At 47.2% G+C, this 23,745-nt stretch overlaps 1 protein-coding gene across 1 annotated transcript in view; it reads left to right on the forward strand.

The window, feature by feature from the left end:
• Window positions 1–19,024, forward strand: part of N4BP1 (NEDD4 binding protein 1) — a gene marked incomplete at its 5' end in the record, with an annotated part of 51,533 nt that extends 32,509 nt beyond the window's left edge. Inside the window, 5 exons of the mRNA XM_029924247.1 lie at window positions 5,573–5,703; window positions 7,174–7,270; window positions 10,072–10,179; window positions 12,139–12,246; window positions 14,435–19,024. Of these exons, the coding sequence (XP_029780107.1) occupies window positions 5,573–5,703; window positions 7,174–7,270; window positions 10,072–10,179; window positions 12,139–12,246; window positions 14,435–14,792 (802 nt within the window). The remainder of the gene's footprint in view (window positions 1–5,572; window positions 5,704–7,173; window positions 7,271–10,071; window positions 10,180–12,138; window positions 12,247–14,434) is intronic.
• Window positions 19,025–23,745: the final 4,721 nt, after the last annotated feature.

Below are 23,745 nucleotides of genomic sequence, written 5' to 3' on the forward strand. Positions count from 1 at the left end.
CCTAGTGTATTTCTCAGAGGGGTCACTGTTGGAATTGTGTGTAGTCAATAACTGGATGTTTTACATATCTAGTCCCTCCTGCTCGGCCCATAGTACCGCCCCCCACCCCTGCCATTGTGATACCCCAAAACACGGCCACGTATTTCCTAACACCCTTGGGTAGGTACAGTGCCATCTCTTGAAAACCACTGACTTAGTGCACTAAGGGAAACCACGAGTAGACTTTCATTAATTTTTCTTTTGAGAGCTGATTATTTGGGGAAGATTCTAACTTTCTTTGAATTCATGCCCCAGTTTAAAAGCAACATTTTTGTAAGGATGTATTATTTTAAAAAGTCAGACTTAATTTGATAAAGATTGATCTGGAAATATTAGAAACTAAAATTAACTCTTATTCTGGGGGTAGACTGCTTAATGTGTACAGGGTTTTATTTTGGAGTAATGGAAATGTTTTAGAGCAAGATATAGGTAATTGTACAACATTGTGAATGTACTAATTGCTACTGCATTGTTCACTTTAAAATTATTATTTTGTGTTATGTGAATTTCAACTGAAGTTTTTCTAAAAGTTGGGGGGAAATTAACCCTTGTTTGAAATCAATTGCTTCAGTATTAAATGAATTACAGATTATACATTCCATGAAGGGTATTATATCTTTTAGAACATAATATTCACAACAATTTTGTGAGGTCAAAATGATCTATACTTAATATAACATGAAATGGTTTAAAAATCTTGTCCAAGACTACGCTGGAGATGTGGGCCCATTGGCTCCCAGAGCCATCGTATACCCTGTCTTCTCCCAAAGAAAGTGAAGTTAGAATTTTCAGACCTTGGCAACACAGGATACTTAAGCCTTGAGTTGCTTAAGCACTGCTGACTAAACCTCACTCATTTGATCCACCTACTTGGGGAAGTAGTTAAAAAAGCGATTTGAACCCTTAAACAATAGCATTTGTTGGTTGGATCCCCACTCTGAAACCGCTTGGGCCTAGCCATCCGTGGGTTTCCGCAAAGCCTTTCTAAGCCTATCCAGCGTGCTGTCTGCAGTTTGTACGCTCTGAGAAATTCCTAATACCGACTTCATGCTGCTAATTATGCGTATCTCTACTTGGTTTTTCCCCTTTGTCACAGTGAGTGAGTCAAACGTGATGAGTAAATGGAAATTGTTTGCGGTGCAGGGCTAGACATCACAGTGGTGGCCAGATAACACCAGGGCTCAGTCAGTCTGAAACTTCAGCATTAGGACACCTGACTTACTTGGTAGATCATTTTCCATGTAGATGAGGTTTGCCCCTTCACTTGCCAGAGGTATATATTTTAAGTATTTTTTTCATGTGCTAGACTTCTATATCAGGGTCTTGTGGCTATTTTATTAAGTGGAAACTATAGAAGGAACTCACGCTTTCCAGGGTAGCTCCAAAAGGGTTTTCTTTTTTTTTTGGGGGGGGGTTTTGTTTTGATTTGCTATTTTTTCTATTTCCCCCACACTGCTGGGTCTGGTTTCATCACTGCAGTGAGTTTTTACCAGGTGTCTGTCACCCATGTCCTCTGCTTGAGACACTCTTCCTTCCAGTTTACTGCCTCCTATAGTAGGGAAGACAACCAGATGATGTGACTTGTTTCCAATGACAAGGAACAGAAGTTTACATCTCCCTGGAGAGCCCACACACCTGGCCTCTCGGCCCTAATATTTGTTCATTCTGCATTTGGGGCTGGGAGTCCCAGAGCCTTGGCCTTCTCAGAAGTATAGAAGGAGTTCTGGTATATAAACACTGTCTCTGAGTCAAAGTAGACCGTTGGTCTGGGACTCCATGTCGGCAAGCTCCTGTGGCTTGATGGCAGGGAGGTGAGGAGACACGGTCTGTGCCTGGCTGAAGCTATGGAAGTTGAAGTGGGAAGCAGTAGGGGCCTTCCATGTTATTTTGAGGAAACTAATTTTGCCCCACTTAATTTTCTTCTGTAGTTCTATTTTCTGGCTGAATCTATTTTCCTAAAACTGCTCCAGAAATTTTTCAGGGTATCCAAAGCAATTTGGTCTGATCACTGAAGACAACACTTTGAAAATTACTATAGAGCACATGTTTCTGGAAACTCCATTTCTTCCCCCTCTAAGCGTGGGCGTGCTGCTGGGCCACAAGCTTGCATCTGCTTGCATGTCCTTTCGTTTCCTTAGTGACCCAGTGGAATGGAACTGGGGTCCACCTGCTTTCTACTTTTACCATCAAAAGAAGTTTTTGACGAAGAGAAAAAATTAGCATGCTTGTATCTGATGAATAAGCCGAACTTTACAAGGTTTTTTGTTTTTTTTTTTAATTTAGTTTTGTTTTTTGGTTTTTTTTAAACATTTTATTTTTTATTTTTTTTAATGTTTTTTATTTATTTCTGAGAGACAGAGGCAGCGTGAGCAGGGGAGGATCAGAGAGAGGGAGGTACAGAATCCAAAGCAGGCTCCAGGCTCTGAGCTAGCTGTCAGCACAGAGTCTGATGCAGGGCTCAAACCCACGAACTGTGAGATCATGACCTAAGCCGAGGCCAGACGCTTAACTGAGCCACCCAGGCGCCCCCTTTTTTAAATTTAGTTTTGAAGAGAGAGAGAGACAGAACAAGAGCAGGGTAGGGGCAGAGAGAGAGAGATACACACAGAATTGGAAGCAGACCTCAGGCTCAGAGCTGTCAGCACCAGAGCCTGACACGGGGCTCAAACTCACAAACCGTGAGATCATGACCTGAGCCGAAGTCGGACACTTAACCGACCTAGCCACCCAGGCGCCCCTTCGAGTTTTGTTTTAATGTATTTGTCTAGAGGATTGTTCTTTTCAGGACTTAACATCCATATCCCTAGGTTTTTCTAAGAACCAGTAGGCTGTGTTGTATTTTGGATTTTCATGTTCAGGCTGTGGTTGACATTAACTCTAGACCTGTTCTTGTTGTTAAGCAATTAGAATGATTTTTTCTTTTGTTTTTCTTTTCTTTTTGTCATGCATAATTTGTTGTTCATTTTTGGGCTTTGAATGTTTGTTTTTTAATATTAAAAAAATTTTTTTTAAACTTACATTCAAGTTAGCATATAGTGCAATAATGATTTCAGGAGTAGAATCCAGTGATTCATCCCCTAAATATAACACTCAGTGCTCATCCCAATAAGTGTCCTCCTAAGGCCCCTTGCCCATTTAGCCCATCCCCTCACCCTTAACCCTTCCACCAACCCTCCGTTCTCTGTATTTAAGAGTCTCTTGTGTTTTGTCTCCCTCAAATGATTTTTAAAGATCACATCTATAAAAATTGCCTCCAGTCTTCAGTAATAGATGTACTGTTGCTACATTCTTGCCATATTTTGAATCCTTTTAGATAAACTACTACTGAATTATTTAATCAAGAATGGGTTTGTTTACTTATGTTTTCCTGGGTAAAGCTGATGTCCCTGTAGTCTATTATTTATGGTTCACTGAGAAAAGAATGGGTTTTAGCCTCTAAAAGGAGGAGTTTCTTAGCTGTCTAGCCTATTCCTGCTTCATGAGAATATAGATTGAGCTGGAGACAGTACCACTGTGGGGAGGTGGGGGGACACTGGCCCAGGAGTAAGGAAGCCTGAGTAGTCCCAGCACACCCACCCTGGGGCGGTGCAGTCTGGGGAAGTTGCTCTGTCTCTAACAGGAATCTAACTCTGTTCCATCTCCTAAGTTCTGTTATTCCGGTGCACAGTACAGGAAAGCAATTCAGGAAAGAAGAGGGATGATTGAACGCCTGTCTCTAGAGATGGCTTCCTAGAAGTAGAGGGTCTGAATTGAGCCCTGAGGGCATTGGAGGAAAGGAAAAGGCAAAGGTCAAAGAGATGGTCTATAAAGAAAGCAGCCCAAAAAACCCTCAAAAACACAAAAAACAAAACACCTCACTGCCCAGGAAGAGGGCAAGCTTACCCAGCCAGAAACAATCGTGACGCATGATGTGGCCAGATCCCTTCTGACCTGTCAGGTATAGAGGGGCCTTGAAGCCATGCTCTGGGTTTGTCTGGGGGGATAGTGCCATTGAAGGTGCTGGGCGGGACCAAAGACCTCGCGGCTGCATTTCAGCATCCATCTAAGTGCAGTTTGAGGAGGGGGTGGACACAGTGTGGGGTCAGGAGGACACATTGAGGTGGCAGGACTTTTATGTGGAGGAATTATCCACCAAGTGGTTTTAACATGGAGACCCTAGACGTGAAGAGAAGACAGGACTGAAGATGCAGGATTTCCTGTCACTGCAACATAAGTGTCCATTAAGATCATAAACATTGGTTATGCTCATTTCATAAACTGCAACTTCACAGTTGGGAGTTTTGACTTTTTTCTTTCTAATATTCATGGTTAGACAAACGGATTACCATCTACAAAATTTCAGATTTTAAAATACACTTTTTAAAAAAGATCCACTTTTACTTAGCTGCTGCAGATTACAATCAAATATTTTTCCTGGTGGCTTTTGAAACTTGTCACCAAGTTTCACCATTTTTGGGTGGAGTCACTGTTTAACGCACTGTGTCTAGGGTTGCGCCCTCTGGGCCAGATCTGGCTGCCACCTGTTTTTGCAAATGGGGAACACAGCCACCCTCATTCCTGTACAGCTGGCAGAGTTGAGTGGTCCGGCAGGGACCATACGGCCTACAAAGCCTCTCTGGCCCTTTACAGAAAATTGTATACTGACTTACGTTCTGTACAGTTCCTTGTTTGTTTGCATCCACTCCCTGCACTTTCTGCTTCCTTCAGCAAAATCACCTGTCACAGCCCCTAGCTAGTCTCACTAGAATCACACCCTCAGCTTATTTCCTAGAAGCTGCAACTGAGTAGGTTCCATGATTCCCTAGAAAAGGTATGGAGCCCCAGAGCCAGAGGTACCCCCAGCCTTTGGAAGTTGTTAGGACCATATCCTGAAAGAGCCATCACATCTACTTTTGCTTTAGCAACAACTTCCTTTCTTTCTTTCTTTCTTTTTATTACTGAGAGACAGCATGGCATGAGAGGGGCAGAGAGAGGGGGAGACACAGAATCTGAAGGAGCCTCCAGGCTCTGAGCTGTCAGCACAGAACCCGATTCGGGGCTTGAGCTCACAAACTGCAAGATCATGACCTGAGCTGAAGTCGGGTGCTTAACCGGCTGAGCCACCCAGGCATCTCTAATAACACGTTCCTTAATAAAGTTCATAGAATATTCTTAGAAGCCAGTGACCAGGCAGGGCTCTCTAGAATGGGGTCTTTGTCTAAAAATAATGATAAAATAAAAAGTAAAAAGTGCAATGAACAAGTACTACCATGAAGCTCAAACTGCCTTCTATCCCAATAGCATGTTCAACTAAATGAACTAAACAAAAAGAAGAAAACTCATTAAGCTGTTAAGAATCACATCTCATGTAATAGATTTGTGTTGGCTTTGCAAAGTCAGACTATGGAATTTAATGCCAAAAAATGTAAAAGAGAATGTAAAACGTAAAGGGAATTTCATTGCCATTGTTTCTGTTGTATATAGTTTACCTTTTCACGTTTTCACGGTGAAACTTCACATACATTAAGCTGAAATAAGTTTTGTTTTCTTGTAGCCACGGTCTGAAAAAGTTCTTTTCTTGTCGTGGAATTGCAATTGCGGTTGAGTATTTTTGGAAGCTTGGCAACAGAAACATCACTGTATTTGTCCCACAGTGGAGAACAAGGCGTGATCCTAATGTCACAGGTGAGGCAAACTGATCCTTCCAGATTTCTCCTTTTCTAGATGTTTGATGAGTTTGCTTGTAACGGCAGCACAAACTACGTAGAGCAAATCTGTTGGGCCCAGTAAAACATCAGTTGAAGAGAGTGTTACATCATAAGAAGTGCTTGGGGGAAGGAGGGAAAGTTAACATAGCTGTTTACATGGAAAGTTATATTAGAATTCATTACACACCACAGAAATTTTCCTGACTTTCTAAGAAGTAGCTTCAGTATGTCTTTCCATTAGTCTGGGCTTTTGCCTCATTAAATAGTCTTTTCTAAAATGATCACTTGATAAATTTGGAAACCCTCAAATAGAATTTTTTTTGAACAGTCTGTTTTTCATAGCTTAATATAAATTATGTCTGTTAATTGTGTGATACTGCGTGACTGACTGCAGGCCCCACATGGAAGGTTTGAACTTACCGTGAATCGTGCAGTATTCTAGAGAAACCTGTGGCTGTTTTTTTCTTAGTTCATGATAGGGGGAGTGGTGGCATGGTGCCAGGCAGCGTAGCACACCGGCGTGCCTGGACATAAGGGGTGGATGGGGAGGAGGAGGGGGAACAGAGCTCACCCAGCATTTAAGCAGGAAATGAAACTTAGTCACTGTGGAGGTGGAAATGGTAAGACCACACATTTCTCAAGTATCCCAACTTCCCTCGTTTGGAGAGTGTACTTGTCTTAACAGAGAGTGCTTGAGGAATGAGGCAGAGCCACTAATTTTTGCAATAGGATCCTTGAGAGGGTCTTGCGAGCCCTCCCGTGCTGTGCACTTCTAGGACAGAAAAACACGGTGTGTGGGTGTTGCGGTTTAAGCCAGTGGTGAGTATCCTCATAGGGGATGCGGGTGTGGGAATCTCAGACCCCGAGCTTTTAGCTGCCTTTGCCCAGTGACTCATTTTCTGCAATTTGAATTTGTCCCTCTTCTGTGTCGTGACCCACTCCCATGAAGACCAGTAAATGTGCAGATAACTGAGGGGTTGGATAAGATGCCAGCCAGAAAGATATTTTGACAGATTCTTGGAATGGGGATCACCTAGGCCTTCCTTGGGATAGAACAAGGCCCTGTGTCCCTGCCTCTGCCTCCAGCCCTGTCCCCTGCCCCGCCCACCCTGTCATCAGCCTCTCTGTCTTACTGCTTGTGATATGGCTGTGAGGAAGTGCTTGATGGTAGGATTATGGTTTACTCAATTCAAGGAGCCCATGAGTTGAACTTTTTTATATTTAAAAAATAGCTAAGGTCTATATTTACGTTGTATTTGCCTTAGAATGTGTGTTGCTTAATAATTTTTCCCTTCCCAGGGAGTTAGTAAAATTGAATCCTGTTGAGTCAGCAGAGAAAAAGTTTTCCATAACTCTCCACGTGAAACATTTGAGGGTGCTTTCATTATTTAAACATCTGGGAAGATAGCCTTTTTCTGAATGTGTATTCAACTTATTCCATGAACAGAACAGCACTTCTTAGCCCAGCTCCAGGAGCTTGGAATATTATCTTTAACTCCTGCCCGGATGGTCTTTGGAGAAAGAATTGCTTCTCATGATGACAGGTACGAAAGGCTGTTTTCCTTACTGAGGTGGGGATGGGGTGGTGAGGGGCCCACCACCTGCTCCGTTGGATAGTTCGTGGTGCCCCTGGGTCCACACGCATAAGGACTACTCGATTAAGGGGTTTGAGGATTTTAGTATTTATGGTCATTAAGGTTGTATATATACCCCGGGGGTTTTTTTGGTTTTGGTTTTTTTTTTTTTTTTTTTTTTTTTTGCTTGTTTTTTCTGCTATATGGGTTTAGGAACATTACATAAAAATCTGTTAGGTTAGAATGTTTGTTTGTTCGTCTCTTAAATAAAACATGACTGAGAATCCATAAGTAAGAACAGACATTGAGTTCGCTTTTTTTGGTGCATACTACAAGTAAACTTTGTCTGGTCTTAGTGTGGTGGCCCCAAGGATGCTTTTCAAACATTATCCATCTCCTCCTGTTAATTTTGGCCAGTGACTGACTTTGTCATTATCACGCCTGAGCCCTCAGCATTTCTTCCACAGAATAAAAGATGGTCTCAGCTGACCCTAAGTGTGATAGGAGTACATTGTATTTCTTAGGTTGGTGTTAGTGCATTGGACATAACAGGCTTTAATCTGCACCTTCTACGGGTTTTTTTCTAAAAGCTTTACTGAGCACCAACCAAGTGCAATGCACAGAGGGGGGCTCTTGTGAACACATGTGATTCAGACACATTTCCTGCTCTAAGGAGTTTGTGATCTAAAGACAATGCACACAAGTAATAGAGGAGAGTTTTGGTGTGGTTGAATAAGAGAAGGTCCTAAATATGACAGTGACATTAAAAACAGTTTTTCAAACTGTCCTCTTGTGAAGTCCGTACTATCAACTCTGTGAGTATCTGGAAACGTAAGTAGTGGCCGCTCGTTCTTTCCACACCTGCGTTCACCCCCTTTATTTTATTCTGGCCTGAAGCACTTAGAATGCCCTGGTGGTTTTGCCTCCGTATTCTACCAGAATGGCCCCCCACAGTGAAGACAGTGTTTGGCTTCTGACGCAAACTAGTGAATGATAGTTAGATGGGTGAGAGATAAAAAGAGGGTCTTGGCAGGGGGAGGGGCACTTGAGATGACAGGAGATGTTCATTCAGGAAAAGGTCCAGAGGACCCTCATTGACAGCCCCTTGCCCTTCTCCAGGCTGGGATGAGAGACTAGATCAGATGGAGAGAATCAGAGGCGATGTGAAGGAATGGCATGAAAGAAGGCGGAAGGAGAACAGCATGTTGAGGCAGGGTAGGGGTGAAGAAGTAGGGGGAGACTGTCCCGCTCCAGCTCTGTTACACTGGGCCCAGCCCCTGCATTGCTTGGGTGGAAAGACAGGTGGGCTGCCAGGCTCCTGAAGGACCCTCAGCTCTCTCACACTGCAGCCGCACACCTGCAGAATTTGCAGTGCAGACTCAGTAAGCCTTTGCTTAATTTGCATGACTCTGGATTTTTAGCGAGCATATAATATATACATATAATATATATCATAGTACATGCACTCTGAACGAAGCCTTATTCTTGTTAAGACCTCTGGGCAGACATCACCACTTACCATTCATGCCCGCTAGAAATAATTGTAAGATTCATTAATAAATTCAAGATTGTAGGTCCTGCTTTCCAAGATGTCCTAAGACCTTTGAAACTAATTAGGCTTGTTTTTTAATTCCTTTTAAGTATTTCACTATCACTAATAAAAGCATTTGTTTGCACCTTCAATTCTAGTGATTCTCTTAATTTATTGTTGCAGTGTCTTCTTTGTCTGCATTGCCTTGAACAAATGTGGTCACCCTAAGAGATAAAACTCACCATTACTATCCTCACAAATCTCTCATTAAGAGGATTTGACCAGGAATCATCTCCAGCAGTGAAATAGAATTCTCAATACTGGTTTCTTACCTTCCTTATTGCCAGTGCAGCTTCTCATAAATGGCATTTGAGTGGACCTATAACTTGAGCTAAACAGAATGCTACTTCTAGACATCTCAAGTCCAAGCAGAAAGTGTGAACCTATGAATTTACTTTTTTAAAATGCAAGGCTGACTACCAAGCAGCTAACCTTAGAACCATAGTATTCTAGCCTAGCAACTAAAACTTGAATTGTGATTTAGTGATTTCATAGGCTTGTCAACTCATTCATTCACGACTCTAGTCCTCATGCATCATCTGATGACCACTGTCTATTGATAATATAACTTTTCTAAAAAAAAGTGTGTAAATTGTTGTTGAGATCTTTTTTTGTTTGTTTGTTTAAGATTTAAGTAATAGCCACACCTGAGATCATGAGTTGCTTGCCTCGGGCATGTGGGTGGCTCAGTCAGTTAAGCTTCTGACTCTTGATTGAGGCTCAGGTCATGATCTTGCAGTTCATGCGATCAATCCCCACATCAGGCTCTGTGAACAGCACAGAGCCTGCTTGGGATTTTCTCTCTCCCTCTCTCTCTCTGCCCCTTCCCCACTTGCACTCGCTCTCTTGCTCACTCTCAAAATAAAAAAATAAAAAGAGTTGCATGCTCTTCTGACTGAGCCAGCCAGGCACCCCTGGTTGAGATCATTAAAAAAAAAAAAAAAGAAGAAGAATATATGAAAATCAAACCTTCACTTACAATCACACTAATAATTTCAGAGGTATTCAATATTTCAGACTGATCTTAGCTGACAAGGGCTTAACTTTTCTACTTCCTAGCCATAGTTAAATTTTTTGGTGATTTTCATATGAAGAGGAAATCCTTTTGTTTTCTTAGAGCATAGCTTCTATTAAGCCAGGAGTACCTGCTTGCCCATTTTAACCTCTTATATTACTATAGGTTTCTGCTACACTTAGCGGACAAAACTGGTGGCATAATTGTAACAAATGATAACTTCAGAGAATTTGTGACTGAGTCAGTCTCTTGGAGAGAAATTATTACAAAAAGGTAATAATATTTTCTTTGTCTTTGGTTAAGTGTTTTTTGTTGTTTATTGTTTGGTTTGGTTTTGTGTCCACCTTGGCCCTACAGAAAACAGTTTAGGGAACCAAAGTATCATTAGACTGTGCTCCCTGTCCAAGACTTTGGCTGACCCCTCTAGGTAAGTGGGGCTCCCAGGATAAAGCAGCAAAACCAGCAGGTGACAGAATGGGTATGCTGTGGTGGCTGCAGAGTGTCTTTGAGAGATCAGTGTTCCCTGGCGGAGGCAAGAGGCACACTTCATGGCACGGTTAACTTCTGTTAACAGTGTAATGGAGAAGAAATGGCCTCCTAACTTGGCCTTGCCCTGATGCTAACAGAGACTTTGGCAACTCATTTGATTCACCCATGAAATATGAAGGTTGGTTTTAATGATGGCTGTGATTCCAGTAAGAGGATGAGACAAAATCTACATACTGATGAGTTTTTACTTCTTGGGAGTGAAAAGAATATTTCTGCTTTTTAATATCTGATACTTTCCTTGTGCATTCACTATGATAGTTTAATCCTCTATACTGAAAATGTGTGAATATCATCCAAAATAACAAAGTCCAGAGTTGAGCATTCACTGATAAAAGTTTTCTGTTTGTGATGATGTTCTGAATGTGTCCACCTGCCTTAAGATCAGTGAACACTGGCTTCTAGGACTTCTTGTGAACAACCATCATCTAATCGAGTCCTGTAAAAGCAGTAGTCTGCGATGGTGCCAGGGAGGAGTCCCATGTGCCTCAGATCTAAGACAGAAGTCCGCATGCCTCAGGCTGTGTCATAACTAGTATAGAACAGGTATAATTAGATATTTATTTCTGTTGGGGTTTCAGAGTTGCCCCTTGTCTGATATTTGTTATTTTGTTGTTAACTCGTTAGAGGATTTTAGAAGATAATCCTTTGTTATAAATACCAAGGTGTGAGTTAATTACTATATGTATTTTGACCCATATGCTGTTAAAAAGCTGTTGTTGAGAGCTGAACTGAGAATTGGTCTTTGACCTTCTAGGCACAGTTAACAAGCCATTAATCTCCTAGGACATGTTTCTGTTGGACCTTTGCCCTGGACTCATTGTCAGTATTTATTGGACACTCAGCTGTGTGTAGAAGGTCTAAATGCAGTCAGGACTCTTGTTTGTACACCAGCCCATTTGCTTTTGAAACTCACAAAACAAGGCAGAAACTGAGGTCTGGACAACAAACACAAGCACTTGGCCTTTTTTTCTTTTTTACGTCTTCCTCAGATTTGATAAATCATGCTGAACTGGCCTCAGATTTTCTTTGTTCATATATCCGATTGTTTTGGTTTTTTCCTTTTTTTTGTTTTGTTTATTTACTTTGAGAGAGAGTGAGTGAGTGGGGGGAGGGGCAGAAAATGAGGAAGAGAGGAGAGAGAGGCCCTGAGCTGTCAGTATAGAACCCAATGTGTGGCTCCGTCCCACAGACTGTGAGATCATGACCTGAGTGGAAATCAAGAGTCGGATGCTTTAACCAACTTAGCCACCCAGGCACTCTGTATTGTTTTTGTTTTTTTAAGAGGTTATTTTCAGTGGGTTTGCCTATAGACACAACTATTCAAAAGTTAAAACCTTTTTGAGCATCTATTGTGTCGTAAGCAGTCAGTCTTAGATCTTGTTTCAAAGTTAGGAGGAGAAGCTGCTTCCTAAGCCCAGATAAGAAAATCTGAAAGTCTCAATAAGAAATGTGAGAGCCAACTGATAAAAGTTTATTCCATTACTGTATTTGTATCCAAAAGAGAAATTCAGATGGTTTAACTTGGATGTGTTTGTTTTTTCCATTAGGCACGTAAGCAGCCCTGTAATTTTATAGGTGACTCTTGCTTTGGGACTGGGCGGCCGCTTCCGCTTTCTTCTCAGTTCCTGCAGCAGTGGAAGCTTCATGTTTTCTCCAGCGCTGTGATCACTCTCTTTGTTGTAGATTGCTTCAGTACACCTTCGTCGGGGACATATTTATGGTTCCGGATGACCCTCTGGGAAGAAGCGGACCTCGGTTAGAAGACTTTCTTAGGAAAGACGTCTTTCTTAGGTACTGGCTTTTCCACATTGTTTTGTATTTACACACTTGTTTCAGTTCTTTATGCTTTAGTGTAAGTGATGTCTCTGAACGACTAAAGACAACACTTTTACATTTTTTGTTACCCTTAGACTTAGTGCTGGTGTAATATATTTGAAAGGTAATCAGATACACACCCAAAGACTGTATCTTCATTTGTGGTCCTTTGGTTTTAATCCTAGGAGAGGTTGGGGAGCCAAACTTCTTATAGATCTAAAAAGACAAGCAGCACATGCACCCCAGTGTTCACAGCGGCACTTTCTACAATAGCCAAATCATGGAAAGAGCCCAAATGTCCATCACCTGATGAGTGGATCAAGAAGATGCGGTATATATACACAATGGAGTACTACATGGCCATGAGAAAGAATGAAATCTGGCCATTTGTAGCAAAGTGGATGGACCTTGAGGGTGTCATGCTAAGCGAAATAAGTCAGGCAGAGAAGGACAGATACCATATGTTTTCATTCATAAGTGGAAAAGGAAAAACTTAACAGAGGACCATGGGGGACGGGAAGGGGACAAAATAGTTGAGGAGAGGTAGGGAGGCAAACTATGAGAGCCTCTTGAATATTGAGAACAAACTGAGGGCTGATAGGGGAGGGGGAGAAGGGAAGGGGGGTGATGGACATGGAGGAGGGCACTGGTGGGGATGACCACTGCGTGTTATATGGAAACTAACTTGACAATAAACTATAAAAGAAAAAAAACTAGAGCAATATTTAAAATTTTAAAAATATAAAAATAAAAAAGGCAAAGCAGATTTTGCTGATGGTCACTTGTGAGCAAATGCCCCTTAAGTTCATTACATATATGTGAATATCCTTTTATATTCACTTTTCAAAGTCATTTACTTTGAATTTGTTATGCTCCTATTAATTTATTTACTATTCAGGAATCACTACCCGGGAACTTTGTCCACTAAATGGAGAACCCAGTATTTCATATTGATCTGAAATTGATTTGATAGTTAAGGTTTTCCTAGTTTTAGTTTCAGTTTTTAAAGATGTGTTGCTACCCAGAATTCTCGGGTAATGGACACTGTTAACTAAAGTATCCTATGCTCCTAACTGACAGTATAACCTGGTGAGAGACAACTGATCTTTTTTATTTATAACCAGATCCTTTGTGCGTTCTAGGTTTGGATTTGGGGTAGCTCACACAGAGGTATCTTCTCCAGAGGAGAGCAGTGCAATTTCAGCTCACTGGTCTTAGGAATCATTTTTCTTTTGAGCCTTGGTTTTATTACATGGAATGAGGGCTTTGTTCCCAAAGGTTCCGCTTCTCTGCCTACGCTCAGAGAGTGGCAGCCATTTTGACATCTGTTGGGTGTCAGTGCATCTCCACTGGGCATTTAAGATCTGGCGCCTGTGGGCAGTCATCAAGGCCCGTGGGTCAGGCTTAATGGGAAAGAGAGTTCTCTGGCTCCTTCCTCACCTCAACAGCCTGGCAGCACGGTCTGCTCTGCCCGCTCACCTAATCACTCTGCAATGTGTTAACTAATTGAGTGACAAGTTAATAATAACTTCCCTCACCGAGGGTCTAACTTCTGAAGTTCGTTGAGCTTTTGAAGTTGAGAAAAGTGTTCGGATAGCTCCATTTCTCAGCTGCAGGCCCAAGGCACCTGGGAAACTTCTTAACAAGACAGATGCCCTTTACAAACGTGCACTCACACATACTCTTGAGTGTATAGGACGTGGGTGTCAAACATGACACATAGACCGGTGCGGGCAGAGGGGGAACAACAGGAATCAGTAGCGACGGCCTCTGTCTCTGCCCAAAGGAATCCTTTTCTCTACGCCCTATCAACCAGGGCCGCACGCAGAATCGGTCTCCAGAAGAGTAAGACCCTGTCACCTGTGTGAACTTTCAGAAGGAAGCTCTCAGGTGACTGCAGCACATCCTGGCTTAGAGCCAGCAGTTGGCTGGGGTCCCTCCTTACAGCTACAGACCTAACACGGTGGGGTAGCTCGTCATGAGCTGTCATTTCCCGTTGTGACTGGTCTGGAGATGGAGTATCTGTCATCCCCGTGGACCCCTCTGTGGGGAGCTTGCCTCTAGAAGTCAGGGAGCAGCATGGCCTCAAGGTCAGCAGCAGGTCATTTTGACAGGTTGCTCATTTATCTTACAACCCGACTCACCGGACTCATTCCATTCACAGAGATATGCAGCCCCTGCTCAATGCCTTGCCAAAGGTGGGCATGTTTGACCCCAGTTTCAGAGTCCCTGGGGCCCAGGCAGCCAGCGCCAGCCACCAGCCTCCAGCGCGGATTCAGGGCACCCCGCCCAGCCACTGGCTCCCTCCGCAGCCCCGCTTCCCAGCTCTGTCGAACCTTCCCAGCCTGCAGCAGAACGTGCCCATGCCGGCCCAGAGGTCTCCTGCAGAAACCAGCGAGCTGCGGGAAGCCCTTCTGAAGATCTTCCCTGACTCTGACCAGAGACTGAAGATTGACCAGATCCTGGTGGCCCACCCGTACATGAAAGACCTGAACGCACTGTCGGCCATGGTGTTGGACTGACGGCCACACTCACGTTAGTGCCCGCACGAGGCAGCGGGAAGCGACATAATGTGAAGAGACCGATTTCCCAGTGGAAACGCTATTGTAGTGTATAGAAAAGAAAACATGTTTTGTGTATAAAAAAATCTGGGTTTTCAAAACCAGCTTTTTCTATATATAAATTATGCTGCTATTACAGATTTAACATTTTCTGTAAAAGGAAAGTACATTTTCTGCCTGTTCAGAACTGTTTAATAGCAGTTACTCTTGAGTGTATTTACATTTTTATGTTTTTTAAACTATTTTCCTTAAAGCTGAAAATATTGACAAATGGATGAATAGCCTTTCTAAATAAAAAAGGAGCTGCTTTCTTAGGGAAAGCAAGACCTCTTAAAGTATATTTTCTTGAGATGACTATGTAACGTCCACTAACATGAAGTGTGCTCATCCCTCCCGGTCTCCTCTGCCCTCACCCCTGGAACTAGAGTCGTAGGAGGTGGTTTTGCTCCTGTGGGTCTTTTGTTGGAGTCATTTGTGAGAGTGGGCAGGTGGGGCCACTAGATGGCACCTGTGCCTAGCCGTTGTTAATGGCCAGGGCTCAGTTAGACTCCCAGAATGGCAGGGCGAGAAGAAACTGTAGAACTCATATAGTCCCACCCTACTTCCCCTGGCACCCCGAAGGAGAGGGAACTGAGGCTCCATGTGCGCGTGTCTGCACATGCCCGGGTCCACCAGGCGGGGACCAGACTCCTCGTGCAGTGCTCTGGCGTGCTCACCAGGCTGCGGCCTTGCTGTACCTGACCTGACTCTAGAGGTCATGTCTGAGCCTCTGAAAATAACAGTGGGATGTGAAGAAATTTGACAAAGAGCCCCATTTGTTATGATAATTTTGTGTCCATATCATGGGAGCTAACAACCCATGTGATGTTTGTGCAGCTTTGCCAAAAAGTGATTTTCTATTCTCAAAAATGACCCAAGCCAATAAATAGCATTAGTAGCTGCCATTGGGGCTCAGAGCCCCTTATTTATTTTTCCTGTGTTTGTCTTTTTAGTGTTCTTCTAAGCTGCCCTTCCTGTGATTCTATCTCAGAATTGGTATCTTAGTATTGTGTTTTCAGTGTTGCTCAAATTCTGTGTCAGTGAAGTTCTTTTCCTGGATAATTATTCTTAACATCTTTACTGTTCTCTGGACTTTCAAAGGGCTTTGTATTTTATACCTGTTCTCTTCCCAGGCTGCTCACGGTCAGTTTCGTGTCTGCCCTGTGGGTCATGTCTCTCCTGGGCTCCCCCAGAAACAGCTGCTGAGGACTCGGTGCTGGTTTGTTTTTCATGAGGAAGGGACTTTTCTGTCTGCGAGCAGAGCTGGTGGCCCTCCAGGAGGCTCCCTCCAGGTGTGTGTGACCTCTGTATCCCTCAGGGGGTAAATCCAGAGTCCTCCAGGTGGCTGGACTTCACACTTTAATCATATTTTCTCTCCATTGCCTTTAAGATGCTTCCTGATGAGGAACTGGTTGTCTGCTGCCGTTTTGGGTCAGACTACCAGAGTCACCGCCCGGTTGTGGATGGAGACTTGAGATGGGCAGGAAGTGACTCAGTCACAGCCCCTGTGCCTCCTCTTCAGAACTGGTGGCTTGTAAAAGCGTGGCAGATGTGTGAGGGCTCGGGCTGTCTCGTAGTGACTCTGACCTTGTGTGTTGAGGTTTGGTCTGACAGCCTTGCCAATCCAGTATTTCTCCTCTGTTCAGAGGAGGACCCGGAGGTCAGCCTTGATGGCCGAGGCTTAGCCACACAGGTCTTCCTGAAAGCGGACGGAGCCTCCACTGATGCTAGGTGGGACTGGCTAGGCCTGGGGTTCCAGAGTTTTCTAGGCTCCAGAAGTGACTTGACCTTTGAGCTTTGTATTATGTAAGCCTCTGTATTCTTAGTGTTGTTTCTGAGGCCTCTACCTGCCCCTTTCCTCTTCTGGGGCGTGGGAAAGAAGGATGCAGGAGACTAAGTGGGTTAATTATGTCTGTTGATAAATTATAACATGAAACATAAGGCATAGTTCTTTCTGAAAACCATCAGCTTTAGTTAAATTTAAGTACTTAAAAACTCAATTTTCAGGCCATTAAAAAAGTCCTTACTTCAGCCTCATCTTAATATTAAGTTCAGTGTTGATGCTGCTCAAATGTTTCTTGATGGTCTGTCCCCAGCGGTCGATTTCTGAAGCTCCTTAAAAGTGTCAGCAGCAATGCGTCCTCATTCTGTAACTCCTCGGGGTTACAGAGCGTGGTGCCTCTGCACCCTGTATTTCCCGGTGTCCCGTGGAGTAGGTGGCCAGGCCAGGGATGTGCTTTATTCGGCACACTGGTGTGTGGTGCTCAGCCAGCCTGTCCGGGGTCCGAGAATAAGCAGACGGTGATGCAGGATGATTCCCAGGCCCCAGCTCCCCGCTCTGGGAGAAGAAAGCATTATTTCACCTTTCTCTCCAGGAGCCTGTGTCTGAGACCCCATAGGCTGTCGGCTAGAAAGCTGTGGGAAGGCGTCTCAGCCATCCCGGATGGCGGTCAGCTCTGTCTGGCAGGCTCAGCTGCGGCATGGCAGTGTTCTGGGAACTCAGGCCTGTTGCGGCTCTCGCTCTCTGAGAGGGGCCGTGGGGTCTTGCCTAAGTTTGTTGTGGCACGTGGAGTATGAGCCACAGAGAAAGCTGCCATGCTCCCCCATCACAGGAGATGCCCCACGCACGGGGCCCCGAGTTTGGGCCTTGGCGCCGTTCTCCCTCAGCTTCCAGCTGTCCACCAGCACTGCCATGCCCTCCCCTGTCCTTCCTTCCTGTGTCCCTCCCCTCTCCTCACTGTGGTCTGTTCGGTCAGTCACTCTGACTCCTGCCGTTTGTTTCTTCATTATCTACCTCCACATTATTCCCCATTATTACAGATCGGCTCCTACAATAAAGTCACCTGATTTCCCCTAAGAATCATCTCTGTGCAATGCTGCTCTCCCTCACCTTCCCACTCTTCACTTCCTGTTTGCAAACTTGGCCTTTATCCCACCACCTGAAATAGTCTAGAAGTCATCGGGGCCAGTCATTGCCAAAATCAGAGGTCTTTTCTGAGGTTCCCCTCCCAGATGTTTTTCGTTCTTTTCTATTCTTTTACCTCAAGACCAGTCCTCGAGACCCTTTTCTTTCTTGACAGGTGGCTCTCAAACTTTGGGCCAGCCACGGGACTCATGATGGGGAGGGCGGCTCTCACTAGAAATGCAGATTACTAGGCACAGCCCCCCGGGCTTTTTATTCAGTGGCCCTGAGGAAAGCCGGGAATTGGAGACATCAGCAAACTCCTTGGTGTCCCCCGCGCAGGCTGTCCAGGGACCATGTTGTGAGAAACTGTACTTGCCCTTAGTGGTCACTAACTCCAGCTCCCTCCTCCCTGATGTCCCCTCTGGGCAGTGACTTCCAGTTCCAGCTCTAGGTCCGGCACTACCTGGCATGAAGCCGATTCGAGCCTCACTGGAAGCCCTGTGACATCCTTAGACTCCCTCCCCAGACCCTCAGCCTGCTGTTCCTCGCTGTCCGTTCCCACCCCACCCTGCCACGACGGCCCCTCATCCTCCCTTGTCTCCGTGTCCTGCCAGTGCCCAACCGGCATGCTCTCATGCTTTCCCTAGGGCGGCAGCCCCTGACACTCAGCCCACCCTCCCTCCCAGATCCCACAGTGCTCCCACATTTATCTTCCAGAAATGCATTGCTGGGCACACCCTCATCCTGTTCAGTGATCTTCAGTGCCTCGGCCAGAGCACCAAGCTCAGCCCTCCTGAGAGTAGTGTGTGTCCTCCTCATGGCCACGCGTGACGGCTTTAAATAGCCCTTTTCCAGATGCACATGGCGGCCCACATGTGTCCTCAGTCACCTGTGGGCTCCTGTCTGTGGTGTGCACCTCTTTTCTCTGCTAGAGATGCCCTTTCTTCCAAATGGCTTCTCCCTCAAAGACCCAGCCTCCTGCCTTCTCTTTGTGCCCTTGCCTGTGCTTCTGGCCAGAAGCAACCCCGTGGCGCTCTATTACCCACGGCACTTGTGTCTCGCTTTTGGCACCTGCCGCACTGGCCGGTATCACTGCAGCTGATTGTGTACTGTGTCTCCCTCCCTTTCTAGACTGTGAGCTCCTCGCGGGCAGGGACCGTCTGTGTTCACTCTTTGTATTTCCATGGCACCTATCACAGTGCCTTGCACTTAATAGGTGCTCAATAAACGTCTGCTCAATTGAACTGGATGACAGTGCCTTCTTGACTGCGGTGTCTGGCGGCCAATAAGACTTTCAAAAATGATATTGTCTGCATTTGCACCCGGGAGCCCACCACGATGCTGCCTGGGGTTGTCTGCCTGGCTTTCCCCTTCTCTTCAAGGCCCCAGCACACCGAGCGGTCCAGGGCTGGGCCGTGGACAAGCTGAGCCAAACCGCGTGCTCCGAATTCTGCCCGCAGCCTTGCCAGGGGCAGACACCTAGCATAAGCGAGGCCAGTCAGCCGCTCCTTGTGCTCTTCCCTCTGCTGGTGGAGCCGTGGAATTTCTCCCTCAAATCTGTCAGAAGCCATTTCCTGCCGTGGGGGAAGCTGTCTTTTGTAGAGAAGCAGAAGCCCAACAGCAAGATTCCCAGGGCGGAAGTGCCAGGTTCCTGTTGTCATGGACCCTGCTGGCACCCGTGCCCTTCCTCAGATGTCGAGATGCCCCATTATTCCAGTGCACCTCCCTTTGCTTAAGCTAGTTCAGGTTGGGTTTACAGCCCCCGAAGCCCAGAGTCTTGAGTAAAATAGGCATCACTGCCCCTAGACTCAGCAGACTAAATGGGAGAGGCTCCTCATACCTTTAGAAAGATCCCGAAGACTGGTGCAGACCGAAATTTGGGTATGTTCACCCCGGTCAGAAAATGGTGGTAAGAGGCTGACAGTTTCTGACCTACTTGAAACTCCCCTCCTTCAGCCTCCAGGAGAGCTCCACCCCCACGTCAAGCAAGCTGTTTCCTGCTGCTGCCTTCCCTCCTCAGCATCCCCACTTCCTCTTGAGGCTGTTTGAAAAATTCCCTGACGTGAATTTCTTCGCTCAGTTCCCCAGCCGGGCAGGGACCAGGAGTGGCCAGTGAGGCTCACCCGCACCCATCCATGTCCCCATGTGTAAAACAGGCGTGACAGGAGTCATACCTCCTACTCCAGGGACATTGTGCACAATAGGTGTGTTCAGACCCGGGAAGCATCCAGGACGGTGCCTGACATAGGGCCCCATTCAGTGACTGCTGACGTGGCTCTGATGGGCAGCAACCCCTCTAGGACACCCATAGTGTTCACGCCCTTACCACATCTAACCCCAGGTCCAAGAGCTTGTCTCCAGGTGCTCAGAGAGCCCATCTTCCAGATTCTGATGCTCTCCTGTCCCTGCTGACTCACTAGGAGTGTGGACCAGACCTCCCTTGGAGCCTCCACAGGGCCACAGACATCAAGCTGTGACCTAAAGGGGGCACTGCTGCTAAAGAGGGTCCTTCCAGTGTCCCCATGAGGAGGGGAGAGGGAAGCAGGCAGAGCCCTGCCTGGCCAGAGTGCATGAGAAGGCAGACCCTGCACCTGCCGTGCCTCGGTCTGCGTTGGGGCCCTCACAGCCCCCGAGGTCTCCGCAGGGAGCCAGAGCACAGGGCTATCGAGCGATTTGGCAGGTCTTGAGGTCAGCGTGTTCAGAATTCAATATTTGAACAACAGGCCGTTGCACCTTCCCCAGAGGTGACCTGGCAGCCAGAATGGCGCCTGAAGTGGATGCCCTGCCCCCACCCAGTGAACAGAATTGGGGGCCTGTGACCTGGGTCAAGGCTGTCAGCCTGCCGAGTAGAGAAGCTGTGGAAGGAAGCCTCCCACCTTCCTGAGCGGCAGGCCCACGTCCAGCACTGGTCCTGTGGGAAGGCACCAGGAGGACAGTTTTTAAAAGGAAAAGCTGACCAGCACTGTCCGGAGTGAGCCTGTGTGTGCATCATACCCACCTTCCATTTCATTTAAGGGAACACAGGGCAGTAAAAGAAAACGGAAAGCAGCCTTTTCCACAGCTCCAGTTCCAGTCCTCTGACATCCGTGGCTCCAGATGGATGACCGTCGTTGCCAGAATCCGGGCAGAGGTGCCCACAGTCAGTGCTGGCCCAGGGGCCTCAGGGCATCTTGAGTCAGCCCCTCCCACTGAGCTTTCCTTCCCACCCCACCAGGACCCCAGGGAGCCCTGCCGGGCCTCACAGCCTGAAACCCAGTCTGGGGTCAGCCCGGGCGGGCCCTGCCCTTCCCCGTCCCAATCCCTGAAGAGAATGCGCTTGTCTGCCGGCCTGTCTGGCTCTGGCGTCCGTCTAGGGTTTCATTCCCCAGAACAGGCCGCAGGCAGGAAGGGGCCTCCCGCAGCCGCCAGCAAGGAGCTGCAGGCGCTGCTGGGCTCCCGTGCCTTCCCCGGACCGGAGTCTCTCCACAGCAGTCCACCCCTCCCTCTTACCAGCCCTGCACAGGCCACTGTGCCTCCAGGATAGGCTGGGCGCCATGCTTCCTCCCCATGTAGGACGAAGGGACCTGCGGCCCAGCCAGTAAGGGGTCGGGATGGGGCAGGAGTACCCGATGCCCACAGTCTTCTCTGCCTGCTTTTGCTCCCCACCCCTGTGTGATGCCTCCATCTGCCCTGTTCACCAGCAGTCCTTGAGCGGCTGCCGTGTGCAGGGCACAGTGCTGGGGGGAAGGGGAATGGCCAAATGGCCCTTTACTCTTTTTTTTTGCTTTTTAATGTTTATTTTTGAGAGAGACCATGAATGGGAGAGAGGCAGAGAAAGGGAGACACAGAACCCAAAGCAGACTCCAGGCTCTGAGCCATCAGCACAGAGCCTGATGCAAGGCTCAAACTCACCAACTGTGAGATCGTGACCTGAGCCGAAGTCAGGCACTTAACCGACTGAACCACCCAGGCACCCCCAGATGATCCCTTTTCTAATCCAGCCCTGGCCTTGAAGGCGAGGGCCCTGCTCTGGCCCTGCTCTGGCCCTTCCTACTGTGTGACCTTCAGAAGGCTACTCAACCTCAAGGTCCATCTCATCTGAATGGAAGTGATGATGCTGCCCCTGGAGCTGGTGATTTGCAGCCCTGGTTCCATATTCAATTCACTTGTAGAGAGAGCTTCTAAAAGTCTTGTGCACAGGCCACACCCCAGACTACCGAGATCAGAAGTTCCATAACCCCCTCAAGTGCCCCGTGTGCCCTTGTTGTGAACCAACACCTCACCACGGAGTTGTTGCAACAGCCTGACCCCTGGGAGAGTCCTTCCCTTTCTGGACACCCACCTAACATTTTAAACACCTGCTGAAGGTATGTCAGTGCCCCTTAGCGTGTACACGGGTCCTGTAAGGCTTCCCCCTCAAGGCCTCATCTTACCTTTGGTGTGTTTTCAAACCCTAGACACCACAGAGGGAGGACCCTCCAGTTTCCAGGACTGACCTTTATTTTCCCCCACCTTCGGCCAGGCTGTGTGTCCACTTCCTGGCAGACGCTTACTCTGATTACATCCTGGGACGAAGGGAGGGGCACACCTGGAGCCCATTGAGTGTGCAAGCTTCTTTCCACCAAACAGTGCCTTCATGGGGCCCATCACACATGCCCCCCAAAACCCCAGTCACTGTCCAGCACAGGACAGACGGGGCCTGGGAATCCGCAGGGGTCAACACACACTGCCAAGGACAGGACTTGTCCAGCCCAGAAGAACTATTCAGTGTGTACAGAGTTCCCACAGCCATCAGTCATTAGGTGAGGCAGACTTGGTACTAGATCTTGTTCCAGCGCTGTTCTCTCAGTGCCTCCCTGGAAGAGTGCTTTCTGGTTGCTGGACATCTGCAGGTGCAGCCCCAGACCAGGAGCCCTGGCATGGAGGGCTGCCTGACACCATGTACCCAGGAACGTTCCACTGAGGCAAGGATGGCGGGGAGTGACTGCTGGAGTCACGTGGTTCCTCAATCCCAGATTCCTGGCCCTGAGAGGGCACCGGGGATAGCTGGTGGGAAGAGCCCTCCTCCACCACAGAGATGGCCTCCACAGACATGGCAGTCTACCCCAGCTGCTGGGCCATCCAGGCTTCGATCCGTCTGCTGCCCCATGGTTGGATGTCTCCGTCTAAATCACCCCTTGGGGCTTTGCACCCCACGTCACTGTTACCATAACCACCAGGCAAATTTTCGTGGTGGGGCCAGGGCCTGTGCCTGAGACCCAGCCACAACAGGAAGTGACTTTATGACGCCAGCCCCGACTCTGATCCTTCTCCATAGTCCCCTCTCCAGTCTGGAGATTTGGTCCGTTCAGGTGTCCCCCACAGGTATCCACCAGGCCCAGCCGGAGCTGCTCACCCACCGTCTTCTTGCTGGGCTTGAGCCCCACCGCAGCCAGTGGCTAGAGTGGTTATCCTACCTTGTACATCTTGAAACCAAGGCAGAGCCATTCTGTGACCTGCAGAGCCAAGACTTGAAGCCAGGCCTCCACACTCGGTCCCTCCCCTCAATGGCTGGCAAACCCACAGCTGGGTGCCCACCAGCTCATTCATCCATGTCAGTCTCTTACCAGACCTGTGGAATTCTGAGTTTCTGGTAGGAGGAGGGCTCGGGGCTAGAGGGCCAGAGAGCAGAAGTGTGAGCAGGGCGATGGGGACGTCATCCAGCTGGGACAGGTGAGCTGTGGGTGGCGGAACTTCCCCATCAGAGGAAAGGAAGGCCAGACAGAGGGACCCAGCAGGGGAGGAGGTCGGAGGAGGGTTTGGCTCTGTCCTAAAGGATGTGCTCTGCATCCTTATCCATCAGTGGAGGCCCTCGGGATAACTTTCTGCTCTTTTTGAAAAAGCCCTTTTGTACTTTGCAAACAACCTGTGCTCCAACCCTCACTGGCTTTTGGAACAGGAGGACGGCCCTAAGTCTCCCTCAAACCCGGCTCCATTCCCACGGCAGGATGG

The sequence above is a fragment of the Suricata suricatta genome, chromosome 16, assembly GCF_006229205.1.
Source record: "Suricata suricatta isolate VVHF042 chromosome 16, meerkat_22Aug2017_6uvM2_HiC, whole genome shotgun sequence".
Classification (NCBI taxonomy): domain Eukaryota; kingdom Metazoa; phylum Chordata; class Mammalia; order Carnivora; family Herpestidae; genus Suricata; species Suricata suricatta.